Source organism: Dama dama, chromosome 4, assembly GCF_033118175.1.
Source record: "Dama dama isolate Ldn47 chromosome 4, ASM3311817v1, whole genome shotgun sequence".
In the NCBI taxonomy this organism is placed as follows: domain Eukaryota; kingdom Metazoa; phylum Chordata; class Mammalia; order Artiodactyla; family Cervidae; genus Dama; species Dama dama.
In genome coordinates this window covers 65,322,647-65,345,827 of record NC_083684.1, presented here as the reverse complement: position 1 = coordinate 65,345,827, position 23,181 = coordinate 65,322,647, and the positions used below count along the sequence as shown (strand labels likewise).

The 23,181-nt window shown below is 43.1% G+C and overlaps 1 protein-coding gene across 1 annotated transcript; it reads right to left on the bottom strand.

Moving 5' to 3' along the window:
• Positions 1 to 411: 411 nt before the first annotated feature.
• Positions 412 to 22,536, bottom strand: LOC133055170 (zinc finger protein 135-like). Its single transcript, XM_061140607.1, is given in 11 exon segments — positions 412 to 791; positions 920 to 1,247; positions 3,938 to 4,024; positions 5,809 to 6,152; positions 6,155 to 6,312; positions 10,478 to 10,512; positions 14,912 to 14,925; positions 15,882 to 15,901; positions 16,236 to 16,242; positions 17,963 to 18,083; positions 22,396 to 22,536. Coding segments are annotated over 11 exon segments (1,635 nt in total).
• Positions 22,537 to 23,181: the final 645 nt, after the last annotated feature.

Here is a 23,181-nt window from a genome sequence, read left to right as displayed (position 1 = left end):
ATTTACATGGTTTCTCTCCAGTATGAACTCTGATGAACTACAAGGCCTGAATTTCGACCAAAGGCCTTTCCACACATATCACATTTATATGGCTTCTCTACAGTATGCACTCTCCGATGAACTACAAGCCTTGAATTTAGACTAAAGGCTTTGCCACATAGATCACATTTATATGGTTTCTCTCTGGTATGCATTCTCGAATGAATTACAGGTATTGACTTTCGAGTATAGCCACGGCCACATACTTCACATGTATTTGGTTTCGCTCCAGAATGAAGGGTCTGAAGAACTGTACGCCTTGCTTTTCAACTAAGGCCTTTCCACACACATCACATTTATATGGTTTCTCTTCAGTATGAACTCGCCAATGAACTACAAGCCTTGCATTTACACTAAAGGCCTTGCCACACATCACATTTTACATGGTTTCTCTCCAGTATGAACTCTCCAATGAACTACAAGCCTTGCATTTACACTAAAAGCCTTGCCACATACATCACATTTATATGGTTTCTCTCCGGTATGAACTCTCCAATGAATTCCAAGGTGTGACTTTCGAGTATAGCCACGGCCACATACTTCACATGTATAAGGTTTCTCTCCACTATGAAGGGTCTGATGAACTGTACGCCTTGCTTTGTGACTAAAGGCCTTTCCACACACATCACATTTATATGGTTTATCTCCGGTATGAATTCGCCGATGATGTTGAAGCTGTGTATGCTGTTTAAAGCAGTGGCCACAGACATCACATTTATATGGTTTCTCTCCAGGATGATTTCTCTGATGAACTACAAGGTCAATTTATCATTAAAAGCCTTACAACATATGTTACATTTATATGCTTTTCTTCCTGTATGGATTCTTTGATGTCTAGTGAGTTCTGAGTCCTGAAGAAAAGTCATGTTACACTTCTTACAACTGTAAGTTTTTTTCCCGTGTGCTTCCTGGTCTGGTCCCAGTTCTGAGGGATGCATAACAGCACTCTCACGTTTATGAGAATTGCCTTTACGGACACTACGAGTTCTCAGAGGTGGCAAATCTGAGGTGCTGCTGTTGATATTCGCCACGACCTGACTACATTCAGAAACTGTCCCTTCAGATTCAAGTATCTGCAACTGATCTTGAAAGCTTGATCCATGCCTTTCAACAGGCTTATTTCCTTCATCACTTCTACTATCATGATCTACTATCGGTGAGATTTTTGTTGTGGGATATAGAGGTTCCTCTGTCATTTCTTTCATCAACTGTCCACAGACATTGAAAATCATGCATATTTTCCTCTATCTTTCTGAGGAAAAAATCTTAGATTTCATGGCTTTTGGCTCTTTGAAACACCACTCTTTGAAAAATTTCTTCTTTACCACTGTTTCCTTTTGCCTGTAATTTCTTGATCATACGTGTTTGAGACACATCTACAAAATATAAAAACCGTATGCATTCTATCAATTGACATTCATATATAAATTGTTTCATGCTGAATACATGGTATTATACCAAATGGCATATCCATGCTGAACAGAATTACGCATCTTCCCAATCATGATCTTAAAAATATTTGAAACGCTAAACAAATAGAACTGTTTAGAAATGAAAGAGGAAAAAAATAAATAAAAAAATAAAAAATAAAAATGAAAGACCAATCACATGTCATCCAAATTAATTTTAGGGTAGCCTAGCTTCAAAGATACAGTCAGAACATATTCATTTCTTCGAAACTCATGTCAGTTCTCAAAGAAAAGGGTATTTTCACACCATGACTTCTAAACTCATTCTCCTTAGTAGTAAACACACTGCTGTCCCATAATTGAGGAGAAAATATAGCATATTGTACACACTTTATACATACTTATATGTAAGTAAACGGTACAGGACAGACACGGCTACGTAGGTGACTTGGTAGTAAAGAATTAGCCTGCCAATGCAGGAGACGTAGGATAGGGAGCTTCAACCCATAGGTGGGGAAGATCCCCTGGAGGAGGAAATGCCACCCACTGAACTATTCTTGCCTGAAAAATGTTCCATGGATGAGGAGCTTAGCAGGCTACTGTCCATGAGTGCCAGGATCCAGCCTTGGCAGGATCCGGGGGATACCCTCAGGATGAATGGCATCAGCGAGAGATAGAGAGACAGAGAGAGAGAAGACACGTGAGACCAGCCTTGATAGGGCCAAGTCTATGTTTTACTTTTTGACAACTGGCTTTATACCCTTTCACAGAACGGTTACAAGGTACAAGATGCTTACTCATGATTACACAGGATTAGCATTACATCATTTTGATTTTTAGGAAAAGCAGGATTTTTTTGCTTTTTAATTTTATAGTAATTCTTAGCCCATGATCTTCTGGCCTTGGGGCTATTAACATTTTATGCAGGTCAGATGATTGTAAATCTATTTTCTGTTTTTATGGTGACCTTAACTGAAAGGTAACAGTGTCATAGGGAAATAGTACAGAGTAGAATTATATTCTTGTTAATACAAAAATGAATCTTTCTGCAAAAGTTGTCAGTTGCATTTATCTAAGAAGTTTACCCCATACTGACTCTGCAACTTTGGTGAGGCAGCTTCTGCCTAGCACTCCTGACTGACAATTAACAACCATCTCATTGTTACCACACTAGGGCTAAGTTCTTATTTCTCTACATCTTTAACTATATTAACAATGGTTTCTCTAACACAACCTTAGCACATTAAAGGCAAAAATACAGCAAGCAAAAACACAGCAAGCAAATCACAACCCAATAACCACCTATAGAATAATTTTTCTTATGTTTTCTAATAGGACTCCTTTACCCCTTAAAAGGGCTCTATATCTATTAGGGCTTTTATATAATCAGGTTCTTTATGCTATTTTATGATTAAGATACTATAAGCAATCATGCATATTAGTACCAAGCGCATAAATGCATTTGGCTAACAAACTACCAGCAAAGGAGTTTAAGTTAAAACACTCCTTTCACCCTGAATAATCTCATAAAATACCACCGCCTGGGAAACTTATTGATTAAAGTTCTAAATTGACTCTTATTTGGGAAGAGATCGGGGAAGGCCTTCCTGCCTGTGTCAGAGAAATTAGGGAGTAGTCCATTGAGGCAGGCATCAGAAAGACAGATATCATCTTTAAGGTGAGAGCCGGGGGCAGCTTTTCGAAATCCCTGAAAACTTGATCTGCCTTGCCTGTCAGGCTTTCTCCTCGTGACCTTGTCATGGGTGGGATCTCGTGAGCTGGCCTTTTCGAAAATCCCTGAAAACCTGATCCGCCTTGCCCGTCAGGTTTTTTCCCTTACGGACTTGTTAGGGGTAGGGTCTCGTGAGGTGACTTTTTCGAAACCCCTGAAAACCTGATCCACCTTGCCCGTCAGGTTTTCTCCCTTGTGGCCTTGTTAGGGGTAGGGTCTCGTGTGTTGGCTCCCAGCACATGAGATCACAAAGAGTCAGACAGAACGGTCGACTGAACAAGCATTCACTAACAGGCAATACACTGCAATAGTAAATAATCCAAAAGAAGCACTTTAATGAATAATGGAAAACATAAATAGCAGTTGACAACTGTTCAGGAAATTCCCTACAATAATGGGGGGAAGAAAAGAAAACTTTTCTAAATACCTCTTATAAATCTATCAGTAGATAAACATATGGGCATTTTACGACATTGACAAGTGGTTCATGTCAGTTACATTGTGTAATACATAAAGACCATCATCTTTAAATAACAAAATATTCATAAATGAAACATTCTCTACTTAAAGGACAGTCATTCAGTACATCAAGTCCCTATCTATACAGCAACTTTAACTTACTCAGTGCATTGGTTCCAAGATACATGTCAAGGAACAAGCTTTGGGGCCTCCCTTCTGGCTCAGAGGTAAAGAATCCACCTGGTAATTAACGCAGGGCACAAGGGTTCCATCCCTCATCCGGGAAGTTCCCACATACCTTGGAGGAGCTAAGCCTGTAGGCCACAACTCCGTGTTCCAGAGTTCGGGAGTCACAACTACTGAGCACAGGCAGAGAGCCCGTACACTGTAACAAGAGAAGGCATTAGAATGAGAAGCCCGTGCACTGCAAGTAGAGAGTAGCCTTTGCTTGCCACAAGGAGTGAAAAGCCCCTGAAACAACAAAGACTCAGTGCAAACAAACAACAACAACAACAACAAAAAAAAACACTTTAAAAATGTAATGTATTCGTATGAAGAAAAACCAATATTAGTTGAAAACATATTAATCAGAGTCAGAGACAACACTCATAAAAATGAAAAGTAAAATAAAAACATACAAGATGTAAAGTAGACAAAGAGATGTCACAATAAGCAAGACAGGAAGTAAATACATTCTTCAAGCAAAAGTAATCTTTGAGGCAAATTCCTTGGTGGTCCAGTCGTTAGGACTATGTACATACACTGGAGGGGGCACAGATTCCATCCAGGAATGGGGAACTAAGATACCACCTGCCTCATGGCTCAGCAAAAAAAAAACCCCCAAACAGTAACTTCAGCCCTTTTCTGTAAAACAGGCAACATTCTATGCCACCTAACAGCACTAATTACCTCAATTTTATAAATAAAGGTAGTGGATGCACAGGGTTCCTGAACACAGCTCCATAGAACATGAAAGTAAATGAGCAAAAGCAGGACTGAAACCGAGACTTACAGATGCATACATGCTCTGAACCACCAGGGCCCACCAGGGCAGAACAGAGGAGTAAAAGCTACAGTGAACTCCAGGAGAGTAAAAAGGAAACTTCAGATCAGATGCAGAACTGACCTGTGTAACTGTCTTACTCCCGGAAATGATTTCCAAGGCACCAACAACACATCAATTCAGGTCCTGTCCAAGAGAGGACCTCAATGTCCACTGTCCTTACAGGTTCCCTGAGTTACAATCACAGAAGATCCAAACCACATTCCTGTTACACACACCCCTGAAGGATGTGGCAAAAGAAGTCACAACAGGAACAGCTGAGGGCTCTGAACAAGAAGACAGGCTGAAGACAGCTCTGTGTAGGATCTGAGACACCAAATGCAATCGAAGAGCTGCCAGTCTTTCCCCTTCTTCCAATGAGGTCTTTCAAGTGCAGCAAATAGGAAGAGAACCAGGCTGGGTCCGAAATAATCTCTGGAGGTGTCAGCGCTCTTACACGTGGACCAAAAAGCAGGCATCCAATGGAATCCAGACCAGAAAGGGGACAAAGAGGAAATAGATCCCTTTGAAATACCTCATCACATGCTTCCCATAGTCAAGCAACAACACTGACAGGAGTCAAATGACAGATTGTTACAGATCACATAAAGACTTTGCCTTTTGGGACCTCTTTTCTTGGGGGTCCACTTTGAATAAAAACGCTTTCTTTTTTTCTCCTAATCAAATCATTGTCCTCATTGAGAAACAGTCACCTGTAAGTCAGACCTACTTTCTTTCTCCCTCAGTCACTCAGTTCAGTCACTAGTCATGTCCGACTCTTTGCAACCCCATGAATTGCAGCACGCCAGGCCTCCCTATCCACCACAAATTCCCGGATTTACTCAAACTCATGCCCATCAGTCGGTGGTGCCATCCAGCCATCTCATGCTCTGTCGTCCGCTTCTCCTCCTGCCCCCAGCCCCTCCCAGTATCAGGGTCTTTTCCAACAAGTCAACTCTTTGCATGAGGTGGCCAAAGTACTGGAGTTTCAGCTTCAGCATCAGTCCTTCCAATGAACACCCAGCACTGATCTTTAGGATGGACTGGTTGGATCTAGTTGAAGTCCAAGGGACTCTCAAGAGTCTTCTCCAACACCACAGTTCATAAGCATCAATTTTTCGGTGCTCAGCTTTCTTCACAGTCCAACTCTCACATCCATACATGACCACTGGAAAAACCATGGCCTTGACCAGATGGACCTTTGTCGGCAAAGTAATGTCTCTGCTTTTTAACATGCTCTCTAGGTTGGTCATAAGTTTCCTTCCAAGGAGTAAGCATCTTTTAATTTCATGGCTGCAGTCACCACCTGCAGTGATTTTGGAGCCCAAAAAAATAAAGTCTGACACTGTTCCCACTGTCTCCCCATCTATTTCCCATGAGGTGATGCGACCAGATGCCATGTTCTTAGTTTTCTGAATGTTAAGCTTTAAGCCAACTTTCTCACTCTCCTCTTTCACTTTCATCAGTAGGTTTTTAGTTCCTCTTCACTTTCTGCCATAAGGGTGGTATCATCTGCATATCTGAGGTTATTGATATTTCTCCCAGCAATCTTGATTCCAGCTTGTGCTTCTTCCAGCCCAGTGTTTCTCATGATATAATAAAATGTAATTTTCTGGGAGGAGACTGATGGGCTCCATGTTAAATGTCTTGAATGGTGTCATCTTCCCCTTTGCATTCCCTGAGATAAGAGATATGTGGGCTCCAGTTGAGGAATTTACACCCAACAAAAACAGGGTAAATAGACAGTCATTCTCTAATCTCAGGGAATAATTATGGCAAGGACAAAGAAAGGATAAAACCCTGTTTGTTAAGGGAGACACTATACACGCCCAGAAAGGCTGTTTGGAGCCAAAACTCACAGGATTATTCCAGGCCATAATGAGTCTTGCTCCTCCCAGAAGCCTTCACTTTGAGATCCAACTTGGCTAAGGTGTGCATGCACACTCCAGGGAGGGTCCTGAGACTAATGAACCAGAGCAAATAAACAAGGTGACTGGCCTGAGGGAAGATGAAGACCTGGAAAACTGCACCTTTGTAAAGAATTTACACTTCCCAAAGGCGTCTCTCTCTCTCCCTTAGGTTGCCCATGTGCCTTGTCACATGTACTTTTCCTTTCAATAAACTTTTTTCTTTACTCTTTATTTTCTGCCTCATCATCTGAATTTGTTTTTGACGAGGCAGGCCAGACTAGGGCCCGTAGCCCTAAATGTTGGCTCCTGTGGTCCAGGGGTTAGGAGTCTCGCTCTGGGAAATTAAGAACCTGCTTCCAGCTTCCACTCGCTCCCACTCACTTCTTTGAGCATTCCAAATCAATTTCCTTTCTCATAGCTTTTGTTACTAAAACACGGATCCTACTTTCCTTAAGCAACCATGAACTGTCCTTTATATTAGCATTTTTTGGACTGGTGACCATAAATACCACTGATAACTTCTAAAAACACTTGCTTTCTTATGGAGAACATCTCAGGGTAGCAGCAACCATATTCATTAATAATCCAAAATCTCTTTAGTTTCTCTATGAGAGGAAATTATCAGTAATCAGTGCCTATGTGTGTGCTAAGTCGCTTCAGGCATGTATGACTCTTTGTAAACCCATGGACTGTAGCCTGCCAGCTCCTCCATCCATGGGATTCTCCAGGCAAGAATACTGAAGTGGGTTGCCATTTACTTCTCCAGGGATCTTTCTGATGCAGGGATTGAACTCTCAGTAATCACTGTAATACAATAAAAGCATTACACAATTTGATGACTCAACTCATGTCTTACTTAGATGAGCAAACACATGTTTTTACTAGATATTTAATGTTGAGTATTTCCCAGTTCATGTGCATCTGAAATTCATTTAATTTCTCATAACTGTTTGATTTGTAAGTGCTTACTTTTTCTTTTGGAAAGCCAAGTGAATTAGATCTCACTTACAAACTGACCTCAGCAATATTATCCAAACACAAAGACACACAGTGAGACATGCAGAAATCCAGACACACAGATGGACAGACAGAGACCATAGTTTTCTGCTTGAGATTTAAAATGTCTCTTTGACCTTTTTCTTTCCCCTTGGATTGAGATTCTAGTTTGCCCAAGGTTGAGGCCTCAGGCAAAGCGGGTTGTGTATTTCAAGGACTTGGTAAAGGTTGCACGCTGTGCTAAGCTGCCTCAGTTGCGCCCAACTATCTGCGATCCACTGGACTGTATCCCGCCAGGCTGCTCTTTCCATGGGATTCTCCAGGCAAGAACACTCTGGTGGGTGGCTATTCCCTCCTCCAAGGGATCTTCCTAACCCAGGGATCAAACCCACTGTTTCCACACTTGCAGGCAGGTTCTGTACCATTAGAGTCATCTGGGATGCCTGGGAAAGGTTAACTCAAGTTTTCCTAGACTAGTTGTCTCAATGAGTTAGTTGCTTTTAACTCCATATGCAAAAAGAACTGGTTGTGCACTTTCAAAGAGAAAAAAAAAAATTCATTTTAACCAGTTTTCTCCAGAGTCTAGAGAACATCACAGCTATCCTATGTCAAAAAAGTTACCTTTCCTTTCTATAGTCATAGCTTTGTAGCTAAAATAGAGATCAAAGAGTGCTCAAATTGACTGTGAAAACAAGGGCAGATGGGCTGATAAAAATCTTGGATTGTCCCTCTGGGCAGATGGGGGTCTCGGATTGTTCAGAAGAATCTGAAGGGGTAAAGAAAACTTGCTAGAGTGGGAGAAGCTGGGCTCACTCTCCCCCCAAGAGACAGGGGCAGTTAGAAGGGGACCAGCTCATGGAGAGGGAGACAGAGGGGTTGGGAGGGGTTTAAGGACACACAGGACAGAGAATGGAGACAGAAAGGGCAGTGGGGGACACTATTGGAGCTGTGGGCCGGCTCACTAGAGAGCCGACCTAAAAAGTGAGGGTTTGATCAACCAAAATATAATTCTGACACTGTAACATGGACAAACATCCTCACTAATTGCATAATTATTTTTCCAGTAACTTCTCTGAGACAGTTTTAAGTTCGCTTTATGTACCTCACGGTAGGAGAGAGGAGGATACAGCCTCTCATCCAGCAGGGCAGATTCTTATCCTTTCTCAAGGGGCAAGAGTCACGAACATTCAGTAACTTCTAAGGGTTCAGCTCTGTTTAATTTACGGTTCCAATTGTCACACAATCCACAGAAGATGTCCCATGTATTAGCTCATGAGTAATAAGGTGAATCTTCCCATCTGGGAATAAAAACGTCATCAACCTTAATCTCTAGCTTCTTAAAGAGTGGCGTTTTGTCTCACAAATCCTGCTCACAGCGCCAATTAATGCCTTGCCAAAAGTTTTAACTTTCGTTTCATATTCCAAGGATTTCTTAAGAAAATAAGTCACTCATTCTATACAAAGAAATATTCCAATATTTATTACAGAATTATCTAGCTGACTTTCAATATATTAATCCAACCAGTCCATCCTAAAGGAGATCAGTCCTGGGTGTTCACTGGAAGGACTGATGCTGAAGCTGAAGCTCCAGTACTTTGGCCACCTGGTGCAAAGAGCTAACTCATTTGAAAAGACCCTGATGCTGGGAGAGATTGAGGGCAGGACAAGAAGGTGAGGACAGAGGATGAGATGGTTGGATGGAATCACTGACTCAATGGACATGAGTTGGGGTAAACTCTGGAAGCTGGTGATGGACAGGGAGACCAGGCGTGCTGGGGTTCATGGGGTTGCAAAGAGTCGGACATGACCGAGTGAGTGAACTGAACTGAAAAGACAAGGAAATAGAAACAGCAGAGGATACATCACCGAATTGGCTTCTGACCAACATCCAGACTGGAACAGCCCTGGGAAGTCCCAGGACACAGCACATCTGGAGTCTCAAATGGGTAAAGGTCCCAGGCAGCATGTCCACCCATGGGTGAGGCTTTAACATTGCAGTTCGGGGTTCCTCGTTATCATCCCAGGATGCAAACTGATGTCATCAATCTGTGAGCAAACAGCAGCTCTGGTTTCATCTTAATGCTGTTTGTTTTGTCTTATGAAACCTGGATGTTCCTAAGCCTGGGGCTGGGTTGGTCAGAGCCTTTTTGAACAATCTCAAGATTCGTGTGCTAACTTATCTATGGTGCTGCAAGCCTTGCACTCGCAGTAGGCAGTCAGGGTACTCACAGTCAGGGTGTGTCCAGGCAGGTTGGAGGCAAGCACAGAGGAATGTACAGCTTTGTCTTGAAGCCTAAACAGGACTATTTTTTTAATTTCCCTAACACCCTGGTGGACGCATGGTAAAAAGTTAGCTTGCCCATGAGGGAGACATGGGTCCGATCCTTGTTCTGGGAAGATCTCACATGCAAGGGAGCAACTAAGCTGATGAACGACAGATATTGAGCCTGTGGAGTGAAACTACTGAAGCCCGTGTGCCTAGAGCTGGTGTTCCACAACAAAAGGAGCCACCGCAACGGGAAGCCATGCACCCTGCAAGCAGAGAGCAGCCCCCACTTGTCTCAAATAGAGAAATGGCCACACAGGAAACAGACCCAGCGCAGCCAAAAAAAAAAAAAAAAAGTCCTTGCCTTTGTCTCTGTGGGCACTACAGCACCACTGGAGGGTGATGTACTTTTCACACGTCAAAGAACACAGCAGGAAGTTGCGGAGAAGAAAAATCTCCTCTGAGAGTTCACAAACACTAAGTATCTGTTTTCTCACAGAACTCTCACACTTGGAGAGCTTCCCAAACATGATGAATGCTGTGACTTCCTCTCTGTCCTTGTGACAGCTGACCTGGGATCACATTGTTGATCCTTTCCCACTCATCTGATTTTCTGCTACTAGCACCTCATTCTCCACAATCCAGGGATCTTTCTCATGCTACAAAAATAGAGTTATGATTCAGGTAAGAATCACAAATTCCCGCTCAGAAGAAATGTCATACTTGACTTCTTCAAGAATCCAAACTTTCTTTTTTGAAAAAAAAAATGCATTTGCTATCTTTAATAATTTTGTTTATTCATTTATTTTGGCTGGAGTGAGTGATCATTGCCGCTTGGACTTTTCCCCAAATTGGGCAAGTAGGGGATTCGCTCCAGTTGCAGTGTTTGGGCTCCTCACTTGCTGTGGCTTCTCCTGGGTGCCCAGGCTTCAGTAATTGCCCCATATGGGCTCATTAATAGCAGCTCCAGGCTCTAAAATGCTGCTTTAGTAGTTCTGGCCCACGGGCTTAGCTGCTCTTTGACGTGGGATCTTACAGACCAGGGATCGAACCCGTGTCTCCTGCATTGGCAGGTGGAAAATCCCGGCTCTTTTGTCTGTCAAGAAGTGAGGACATTATGACAGATAGAAAAATATTTTACAAATTACTTTACTATTTAGTATGTATCAGGTATCTAGTTCCTTTCCAAGAGTTACTGAACCAAGAACACAGGGGCATAAAACAGACAACTGGATATTTCAAAGTTTGAAATCAGTGTTATAAACACTCAAGCTCTGGAAAAACTCCCTGTGTATCACACAGTGGGCAGGTCACCCAAAGAAAAGACAAGTTTAACCTCCTGATGCCAATCACGGAGCCTTACCATATCTGAGTGAACAAGGCTTTCAGCTCAGTCAAGAAAAACAGGGCGCCCAAGAGACAGGGAGGGAAAAGGCAGAGATAACCCAAAGTAGATTTCTACTTTAGAGGGAAGTGATCCTCACCTACCGACAGCGGGTTCCTGAGGGTCTCCACCATCACGTCCTTGTACAAGGTCCTCTGGGCAGGGTCCAGACATTCCCACTCCTCGGGAGTGGAATTTTTGAACACATCCTTGAAGGTCAACTGTGCCTGAAATGAAAACACATTTCACCAATGGGCCCTGAGGAGGATTCTTATTTTCACAGAGAAGGAGAAGAAGTGAGACAGGTAAAGTCAATTCAGCTGAAGCAATATTCTCATTGATCCATGCAAATCTATATGGGGCAAATGGTTGCTCTCTAATTTAATTTCCTGTTTTTTCATAAGATGATGACATCCTCCAATCAACATGAATTCATCATGGGTGTGGACAAGACATGAAAAACATACAAATTGCAGTCAACAGTGGGTTGTTGATGCAGATCGGCAACCTGAGTGACGTTCACTGTCTAGATGAGCTACAGCAAGACTGGAGTCTTCAGAGACGACAAAGTCCACAGCGGCTTTAAAAGAACACAGACTGTGATGAGGATGTCATCATCACACTGACGAGAGGTGTCTCAACACTTCATACACACTAAGCATTACTCTAAAGACTTTACCCATATGAACTTGTCATCAACATAACAGCATGTTAGAGAAAGATCTGTGTCCATCTTACTGGGGAGAAAACTCTGTCACTCTAAGAAATAGCTCTGATCAAACAGTTAAGTAATGAGGCAACAGCACCTTAGCTCAGGTGGTTGGGAGAGACAACTGAACCTAAGGAATCAAAGAGTTACGTAACAGTATCAAAGACCATACACAGAGAGTTCTCTGAGAATACCTGAAAGAAGTTCAAGGGAGCTGAAGTGCAATGGAACAGCATAAATGGTCACTATACAGGGTCATCCCCTCTATCCCCCCAATGCACACAATGTCAATAATCTGACTACTATTTACATTATTCATGTGATGAGGTAGAAAAAATTAAAGGCTATGGAATACACAGTTCAGATACAAGTGCAACTGCTCTAAGCATAAACCATATTTATAAGATGGTTTTGTAATAAAATCATAGAGTTATATATCCATGCACTCATGCATGCAGATGGAAACACACAATTGATTGAAACAAGAAGAGTTGTCTTTATTTTTTTTCTTTCATTCAATCAAAATTTAGTGAGTATCAACTCTGTGTCCCGAACTGGGAATACAGCAGTGAACATGACGGAGCTTACAATCTAGCAGCCAGCCACCCAATTAGATCCATAATTTTAACATTACTATTGTTATATGTGCTCTGAAACAGGCCTGGTGCCAAGAGAAGATTCAACAGAATGTCTTGACCTACATCGATAAATCAGACAAGGTCTCTGTGAGGAAGAAACAATTAGGAATGGCAAGGTGGGAAATGGAAGAGTTTTGTAAGCAGAGAGAACAGCCTGAGTGCCAGCTCTGAGGCAGGAAGATATTTACTGAACAGAAAACCAGCCAGTGTGACTGCAACATAGTGAAAGAAGATGGGATGATGCCAGGTAGAGGCTGATTTCTGCAAGGCCTATAAACTGAGGATGTTATTTCAAAAGCAACTGGACAGCACTTAAGAATCCGTAGGAGGAAAGTTAGAGATTTAGGGTTGTTTTTCAGCACTCACTTTGCTACGTGAGGAGGTTGTTGTTCAGTTGACTCAGTCATGTCAGACTCTTTGGGACGCCATGGACTGTAGCCTGCCAGGCTCCTCTGTCCATGGGATTCTCCAGGGAAGAAAACTGGAGTGGGTGGCCATTCCCTTCTCCTGTTCATGTGCATTTTGGCATCTTTTGGACATTAAAAATGAATCAAGTGTATTTCAGTAAGTTTGTTATGCTGTTTCCTTTTCACAGCTTCTTTGGTTTGTTTATGCTGGGCCTACGTTGCCGTGACCAGCTCTCTCTGCTTGTGGCTGCACTGCATGGAGGTGCATCTGCAGTGCCCAGGCTTCGCATCGCAGTGGCGTCTCTTTGTCTCCGAAGTCAAGCTCAAGCACTGAGTGACTTGTGAAGGGCGGGGCCAGGCTGAGCGAACACCGACCTGCTTCTTCCTCCCTTTGGTTCTAGAGGTGTCTTGTCAGGGTTAAGGAGTACTTGGTCTCTCAAGTCTTGTGTTGCACCATTGATTGCTCATTAGTTTAAGTAACTGTAAACACTTTTAATAAAAGTTTAAACTTCTGTGGGATAATCGCAATGGAACGAAAAAAGCTTTTGGCATAACATTTGGAGTCCTGCATGTCCGACGACAGAAGATGATATGGTTGGATGGCATCAGCGACACAATGAGTTTGAGTAAACCCTGGGAGTTGGTGATGGACAGGGAGGCCTGGCGCGCTGCAGTCCACGGGGTCACAAAGAGTCGGACATGACTGAGCGACTGAACCAAACTGTACTTGGAGTCTTGCTGATGAGGCTGAAGTGATTCAGAGCCCTGGGAACTGAAACCTCGTCTGCTGGCCAGGTTGGGGATGGGTGGGGGTTGATGTGGGGTGCTGGTGGGGTGGGGCTAGATGTGGGGTGCTAGCTGAATCAAGGAACATTCCAACAATTAGAATTAATTTAAGCATTTTAAGTAAACAAGAACTGGCTTTGTGCAGTGATGATAATCTAGAATGTGAAACACACAACTCTTAGAAAGGGCTACTTCATACTAACACTTCTAAGGAGAAAAATGTCTTGACGTTCCACTTCTTCAACGATCAAGCTTATTAGTCACTGTGGTGGCCCAGCGAAAATGCACCCTGAGGGGAATGCAGGATTGAGAAAAGCAGGCACCATACTGTACTTTGGACAGTCTAGCTTTGGTATTTCAGAAAGGGTCTCTTGGGTCGATCCACGTCTTCAGCAAGGCCAGATAAGTTTGGGGGAGTCTCTCCTGGTTTTCAGGTCTCCCAGTTATTGGTTGATGACCCCAGTTTTGTTTGGCAGTGTATTAACATGCATAGCGCCCAGTTAAAAGACACCGAGTAGAACCTCCCTGGTGGTGCAGTGCTAAATAATCTACCTGCCAATGCACAGGACCGGGTTTGATCCCTGGTGTGGGAGGATGCCACGTGCCTCGCAGCAACTAAGCCGAGCAACACAAGTACTGAGCCTGTGCCCCAAAGCCTGTGCTCTGCAACAGCAGCAGCCCCAGCACTGAGAAGCCTGCACACAAGTAACCAGAAAGGCGCTTCTGCTGCTGCAGCTAGAGAAAGCCCACGTGCAGCAAAGAGGCTCAGCTCAGCCCATAGAACAGACAGACACTGAGTCCTCTGGACCGACCAAAAGAACCTTCAAAACGCCAGTCTCCAACCATACCCCAGCCAAGGTTACGTGGAGAATTCACAGCCCGATTGCTGCAAAAGGAGAAAGAAGCCAGCACAATGAAGACTTTATAGCCAAAAATAAATTTTAAAGATTATTAAAGAGAGAAAAAACTTTTAATGGGAAATGCATTCTTCTTTATAAAAGTTGATGACAAAGCTTCAAAGACTTATATGGAAAAACTTGTTTACATCATAATATATAATACTTAAGCAAATACTTCAATATAATGGAATGTCAAGTTACTACATGATCACTTGATGGTGATTAGGCAATTTACTTCTTGTTGAAAAACTGTAATACATTTTCTCTCATGTCTTTGTTGTCTGTTTCTGAAAGATCTGTCACTTGTGGGCAACAAAGCACATTGTCAAACATAAAGTCTTAAGACACTAGAATTTATTTCTCCCCAAATTATCGACTTGGCCCTATTTTTAAATATTTGTATGTGTATTATCTGACTGAACTCCAGTCTTAAAGGAACTGTCTTTCTTTACACTTACAGGGCACCTACTATGCTCCCTGTCATTGTCTACGTGCATTTTAATGTTACAAAAGGCTCAAAATAACCCACAGACTTATGTATTTGTTACTGTAAAGCAGGGAAGAAATGTAAATTAAACATTAAATCTGGGTCATAATATGTGGATAGAAAAAGTAACGCTAAGGAAAAACTATTGAAAAAAACCAAAGAAATAGGAAGGCAGGATTTAAGAGATTAGCACTGAAACATATATATTACCATATGTAAAAGAGCCAGTGGGAGTTTAATGGATGAGCAAGTGCTCTGGGACAATCTGGAGGGATACAGTGGCAAGAGAGATGGGTTCAGAAGGGAGGGGACATATGTACACCTATGGCCTATTCATGACGTACAGCAAAAACGATCACAATATTGTAAAAAAAAAAAAAAAAAAAAAATTAGCTGATGGTGAGTTAGGCCTGAACATAGAATCAAAGATTTCCCACACTTAACACATTTGCATAGTTTTCCTCCAGGTTGAGTTTTCTGAGGGTCAAAAAGTTGATATATTTTACTGCACTTTCTACATGTGTAAGTTTTCGCTGCAGTATGGATTCTCAGATGATCTGCAACGTCTCTCCTTGTGACTGAAGGGTTTCCCACAAAAATAACTTTTATGGGGTTCTGTCTAATTCATGCTGAACATGCACTAGAAACTCTGCCACATTCATTTCACTTGAATGTTTTCCATACAGTATGAATTCTCTGAATTATAAGGCCTGAACACTGACTAAAGGCTTTGTCACACTCACGACATTTGCACTAAAATGTTTTTCACAACTGTAGTAGCGGCTACGCTGCAATTGCCGCGCTCGTGCTCCTCACTTGCTGCGGCTTCTCCCGGCTGCACGGGCTTCAGGAGTTGTCCCACGTGGGCTCAGTAGTTGCAGCGTCCAGGCTCTTGAGTGCTGGCTCATAGTCGAGGCACACAGGTGTAGCTGCTCTGTGACATGTGGGATCTTCCCTGACCAACGATCGAACCCGGGTCTCCTGCATTGGCAGATGTAGAATCCAGCTCTTTTTTCAGCCAAGGAGTGAGGACATTATAAACCAACAGAAAAATACTTCTCAATGAATTTACCATCTGCCTCCTTTTGAATGCACAGGGAACAGTATAACATACATTACAATATGCAGCCGGGATCTAGTTCTGCCTGGGTCCAGCCCCAGCGGGTCCACGAGTACCCAAGGGATGAGTGGCATCAGCGAGGAAGGAGACGGACACACAAGGAGGGTTGCATGGACGAAAAGGCTCTTTATTTTTTGGACAGCTCAGCTTTTATAGAATAAACATTACCTCCTCCTGTAAGTCACCTCGTATTACATCAGATATTGGTTTCGTGCTTCCGTCAATATTTTTTCTTCCCCATGTTTTTCCCATATTCATTCATCTGGAACATTCCAAATTACAGGGTTTTTTTCCTTGAATGCCCCGTACATTAGTCTTCCTGCTTCAATGGCCTAACATTTTCATTCTGCCAAAAACAATGTTCCATAAAATCTAAACATAATATAAATTCTTTGGACAATAACACAGTACATGGGAAGGGTTATAAAAAAACATGTCTGACATTTCTGAGAATAGTACCATGTGAAAACCCTGATATTTTTCTTTATTGAGATCACAAAATCTCAGTCTACAATATTTAACTATGAAGCAACAAAACACCTCTATTAATATGAGGTACTGGCAGTGTGGCTGGTTAATATAAATCTTCTATTGAAATCCTATGCTACACATTTTCTAATTCTACAAAAATACCCGTAATATTCTATGTTGATTATGGGAATGGAAACAGTGGACAAATAGAAGCACTGAAATAGCAACAATGAAAATCCTCTTGACCAAAGAACATTAACCTATGGTACATCTACTTCTGAATCTCAATATCTCTACGCTTTTTTAATCTAGAACATTATCATCTTCTAAGCAAGCAGCCAATCTATGCCTGTGGCCTTTTCCTTTTTGACTTGGTACAATGTTTATGGTCGTGTCTTGGGTGGAGCAATCATGAGCATTTCTGATGCCCTCCCAAGCGTAATGCCACTTGCGTGGTGGATGGTCTGCCACAAACCTGAACAGGCCTTTCATTCCTGGTTAGTCATAAGGTTCCCAATGCTGAGGAGGCAGAGTAGGCCTCGGCCTTACGGGATCCTTCTTATAGGGTTGGACTTTTCCAGGGAGGCCTGATCACTATATGTTACATTCCCAAGAATTAATAGAAAACCCAACATCAGTAAGACAGAAAGAGAAAGGGGACATATTGGGCCCCCGGGGCAACCCCGAGGGGAAGGGCTGCCTTGCAGGTTCCTCTCTCATGCCGTGACCTTGTCACGGCCTGGGCGCGTCCCGGCGGCTCCCGACATAGTTTCTATCTAAGAACTACTGAACCAAGAACACAGGGCTAGAAAACAGGCAACTGGATATTTCAAAGTTTGAAATCAGCTTTATAAATGCTCAAGCTGTGGAGAAACTCCTTGTGTATCACACATTGGCAGGTCACCAGAAGGAAAGACAAATTTAAACTCCTGATGCAAATCACGAAGCTTTACATGTGTGAGTCAACAAGGTTTTGAGCTTAGTCAAAAAAAACAGAGGACTTTCCTGGTGGCTCAGATGGTAAAGCATCTGCTTACAACTCGGGAGACCTGGGTTCGATCCCTGGGTGAGGAATATCCTCTGGAGAAGGAAATGGCAACCCTCTCCAGTACTCTTGCCTGGAAAAACAGAGGATCTTAAAAGGTACAGAGGGAACATGCAGAGGTACCCCAGGGCAGATCCCCACTTCAGAGTGAAGTGATCCTCACCCACAGACAGCAGGTTCCTGAGGGTCTCCACCATCACGTCCTTGTACAAGGTCCTCTGGGCAGGGTCCAGGCATTCCCACTCCTCAGGAGTGAAATCTATGAACACATCCTTGAAGGTCAACTGAAATGAAATGAAATGAAAACACATTTCACCAACGGGCCCTGAGGAGGATTCTTCGTTTGACACAAAATGAGAAGAGGTGAGAGGGGTAAAGCTCAATTCAGTTGAAGTAATATTCTGATAGATCCATTAAAAGCTGCTTGAAGCAAACTGTTGACCTCTAATCTAATTTCTAATTTACTCTTTTTCATCAGATTATGATCTCCTGCAATCAACATGAATTTGTCATGTATGTGGACAACACATGAAAAATACACAAAACCAACACTGGGTTGTGTATGCAGAAGTGTTACATTCAACACACGGAGTGACACAGTGTCAATATCTAGTTGAGTTACAGCAAGACTGGTGTCTTCAGAGACCACAAAGTCCACAGTTGCTTTAAAAGAACACACATAGTGATGATGATGACATCATCACATTGACGACAGGTGTTTCAACACGTCCTACATACTAAGCATTACTCTAAAGACGTCACACGGGTGAACTTGTCATCAACATAACAGCACGTTAGAAAAAGAGTCCACCTTACTGGGGAGAAAACTCTGTCACTAAGAAATCGCTCAGATCAAACAGTTAAGAAATGAGGCAACAACACCAGAGCTCAGGTGGTTGGCAGAGACAACTGAACCTAAAGAATCAACCAGTTAACGACCAGAGAAGGAAAGAGCATCCACAGAGAGTTCCCTGAGGATACCTGAAACAAGTTCAAGGAAGCTGAAATACATTATAAGAGCATAAATGGTCACGATATAGGGTCATACCCTCTCCCATCACAACCCACACAGTGTCAATAATCTTACTACAATTTACACCATTCATGTGATGATGCACAAAAAACTTAATGCCATGAAATACACTTAAGATAACAACTGAAACTGCTACAAAGCAAACACCATATGAGATGATGTTTTTGTAATAAAACCATGGAGCTACATATCCATGCATTCATTCATGCATGTGTAAACAAACAATTGCTTGAAACAAGAGAAGTTATCTTTTTTTTTTCTTTCATTCTATCAAAATTTATTCAGTGTCAGCTTTGTGCCTCAAACTTGAAATACAGCAGTGAACATGACAGAGCTTACAATCTAGTAGCCAGCCAACCAATTTCATCCACAATTTTAATGTTACTATCAAAATAAGTGCTCTGACACAGGCCCAGTGCTAAGACAAGATTAAACAGAAAGTCCTAACCTACACTGAGAAATCAGTCAAGGTCTGTGTGAGGAAGAAACACTTAGGATTGGCAAGGTGGGAAACGGAAGATTGTTGCAAGCAGAGAGAATAGCCTGAGTGCCAGCTCTGAGGCAGGAATATATTTACTGAACAGAAAGTCAGCCACTGTGAGGGGAACACAGGAAATGTAAATGTGGTGATGCCAGGCAGAAGCTAATTTATGCAAGAGCTATGGATTTAGGACTTTATTCCAAAAGCTACTGGAAGTCACTGAAGAATCTGCAAGAGGAAATTTAGACGCTTAGATTTGTTTTTCAGAGCTCAATCTGCTGTGTGTGAAAGTTGTGTTTACCTGCTTACTCATGCCAGACTCTGCAACCCTGCTGACAGCAGCCCACCAGCTCCTCGATCCATGGAATGCTCCAGGCAAGAATGTTGGAGTGCATTCCCATTCTATTCTTTCATTTTACTTCTTCATTCAGTACCTTTGTCAACAAAGTAAGCTTTTTCAAAGCTTACTTATTTTGCTTATGTTGGGTCCTCATTGTTGTGAGTGCGCTTTCTCTAGGTGCAGCTGCAGTGGCCAGGCTTCTCACTGCAATGGCTTCTCTTGTTTTGGAGCACAGGCTCTAGAGAGTGCGGGCTTCCGTACTTATGGCTCTCGGGCTCTAGATCACAGGCTCAGTAGTTGTGGCCCATGGGCTTAGCTGCTCTGAGGCATCTTCCCGGACCTGGGATGGAACCCGTGCACCGTACCTTGGCAGGCACATTCTTAGCCACTGTACTTACTACCAGTGAACTCCTCAACATTACCGTATTCTAGTTAAAAAATAAAATAAAATAAAAAGTAATACAAGCAGAAAATAACATACAGAAGATTTCTTCCAATCTCTATAAAATACCTGTATTTAAAAATATGTGGGCCTCCCTATGGGTAAGTGGTAAAAAATCCACTGGGCAATGCAAGAGATGTGGGTTGTTTGCCTGGTCTGAGATCCCACATGTTGAGGGGCAACTAAGCCCTTGAGTCTCAATTCCTAAGCCAGAGCTCTAGAGCCCAGGAGGTGAAACTTTTAGGGGAAGCATGCTAATTGAAACCGCCCACCCTGGCCAGGCACCATAGTAACTATTTGCATGAGTTGTTTTATGACAGGCGATCCTGATACGGAATACGGAGCTAATAAGCCACCACCAACCTCAAGAGTTCGGGAAAGGTTGAAAGGAGACACTGCGTGTCAGTCCAGTTCCCAGAATCCCTCTCGCTAGCATCCATCTTGGCTGAGCGATGCGTGTGCCACCAGGAAAGACTCTGAATTAGAATGATCGGCCAAAGACCACCCGGAAACAAATCTCATCACCATAAAACCCAGGACTGCAAGCCACGCAGCAGGGCAGTTCTCCTGGTTTCCCTGACCCTCCTGCTCTCCGCCCGGGTGCCCTTTCCAATAAAATCTCTTGCTCTGTCAGCACATGTGTCTCCTTGGACAATTCATTTCCAAGTGTTAGACAAGAGCGCAGTTTCAGGCCCTGGAAGGGGTCCCCCTTCCTGCAACAAAAGTACTGAAGCCAGCGCGCTCGAAACCCTGTGCTGCAAGACAAGGGAAGCCACTGCAGTGACAAGCGTGCGCACCACAACCAGAGAGCGGCCACCACTCGCCAGAGCCAGGGAAGGGACACGGAAGCAATGCAGATACAGTCAGGAAATAAATCTATTTTAAAACTCATAATGTGATTTTTATCAATTTTAGGTGTGTACTTATTAACAAAATCCAAAATTTATTACTTTATTCCATTAAGAAAATACTGAATCAGTGAGAGGGTAACAGGCAGGAAGGCCAGGGGTCTCCAAATGGAGGAAGTAGGCTGCAAGTGTCAGACATTTTTATCTCTTTTAAACCGCAGGAGGAAACAAATTTGGGATATTTTTTCCCCCTTCTCTATACAAATTTAAAAGGCGCTTTCTCTTAAAATACTTTGTTGCCATAACAACACCTGGTTTCACCTGAAGCTAACTATTCTCAAACCTTGAGTTAACCAATGCATTTTTCTTATGGAAATATTTGTCTTAAGCTATGTTAATGTACTATGCATTTACCCCAGATTCCCCCTAATGCCTGAGAACCTATATGACAAACCAGTATGTTACACGCAGATATTGTTCCCCTAATCTATGCAAATGAAACTATTTGTATGGTAATCTGCCCTTCTACAAGATTCAAGTCAAGATTTTTGGCCTGAGATGAATCATCTAGTGTCGAGATTACCCCAAAATGCATATTATGGATGAGCGGCCTTGTGCCATTCTGAGTTTTAAGACATTCCTTTCTTTCATTAACAGATTGCTAGTGACTATATGGAGAAGGAAATGGCAACCCACTCCATATTCTTGCCTGGAAAATCCCATGGACTGAGAATCCTGGTATGCTACAGCCCATGGGGTCGCAAAGAGTTGGACACGACTGAGCGACTTCACTTCAGTGACTATATAACATCCAGCTGAAGACTAGGAGGCGGGTACTCTTTCTTCCCACTTCTCATGTCTATTGCAGAAGATCTCTCTATCTCCTTTATACTTTAATAAAACTTTATGACACGAAAGTTCTGAGCGATCAAGCCTTGTCTCTAGACCCAGATCGAATTCTTCTCCTCCGGAGGCCATGAATCCCGGCGTCTTTTCATTCACCAACAACCTTTCATCAAGATTAGTAAAGTTGGAGAATTCCCTCATGCGCCAGTGGTTAAGATCCCTCACTTCCACCGCAGGGTTTCAGGTTCGATCCCTATTCAGCGAACTGAGACCCTGGAAGCTGCATCATGTGGTCAAAAAAGAAAGAAAAAAAATTAGTAAACCTGATTTTACAGTTTAAATTAGACGGTATAACAAAACACTCCCTAGCTCTGACATCTCTTTATGAATGCTCCGTTCCATTCCCAAACACTTAAGTTTTCAAGGAATGCTCATTTAGTTCTAAATGTTCAATAAAAAGTCAGAACTGATTTCCACCCATGGATCTCAGGTGTCGGGGGCATTCCCTCCTCCACTCTCTGGCTGTCCGTAAATGGGCGAGTCTACCACCATCTCTCCTCCAGTACCCTTCTGCTCACACGGGGCACCCTGGGTTGGTCTGGGTACCTGTGGGCCTTGTGGTCCACCATGGCCAGCTAGGCCTGCAAAGGCTGACCTCCCCTCCAGTGGTCTCTGAGTGGACAAAGATACAACCATCATTTCAGCCCTTTGTGTATTTCTCTGGGAGCGTTCAGCCTTTTCAACCATGTCCCTATTATCAAGAACTGAATAAGCCACTTGGACCAAATCGCTCATAGGGGTCTGAGGACCAGCAGTTGCTGTTTGAATCTCGCTCCTGATGTCTGTGGCAGGGTAGGCTATGAAATGCATAGCCAAAAGGGCCTGTCCCTCGAGGGGGAAGGCATCCACACTCATATATATATTGTCTATGCTCTTTGTTGCTGTGTGGGCTTTTCTCAGCATGGGCTTCTCACTGCAGTGGCTTCTCTTGTTTCAGAACACAGGCTCTAGGGCCTGGGCTTCGGTAGTTTCAGCTCCCGGGCTTAACTGCTCCATGACACATGAGATCTCCCTGGATCAGGGATGGAGCCCATGTGCCCTGCATGGCACGTGGATTCTTTCCCAGTGAGCCACCAGAAAAGCCCCTGCTATGTTTTTTAAAAGCTTCTATCAACCTCTCATGAAATGCTTTCCGATCTTCATCTCACCCCTGTTGTACTACCTGCACTTCTTCATAACTGACAGATTTTACTCTAAGTGTCTTCATAACCTCTGTTAATCAACCATGTAGTCTCGGGTCTGCCTCAGGGACAGCGGCGGTGCCCCCTGCCTGCCGTGTGGCCCTCTTGGGCTCGGGCTGCCACTGGGTCAGCACGGACCCTAGCTGCCTGT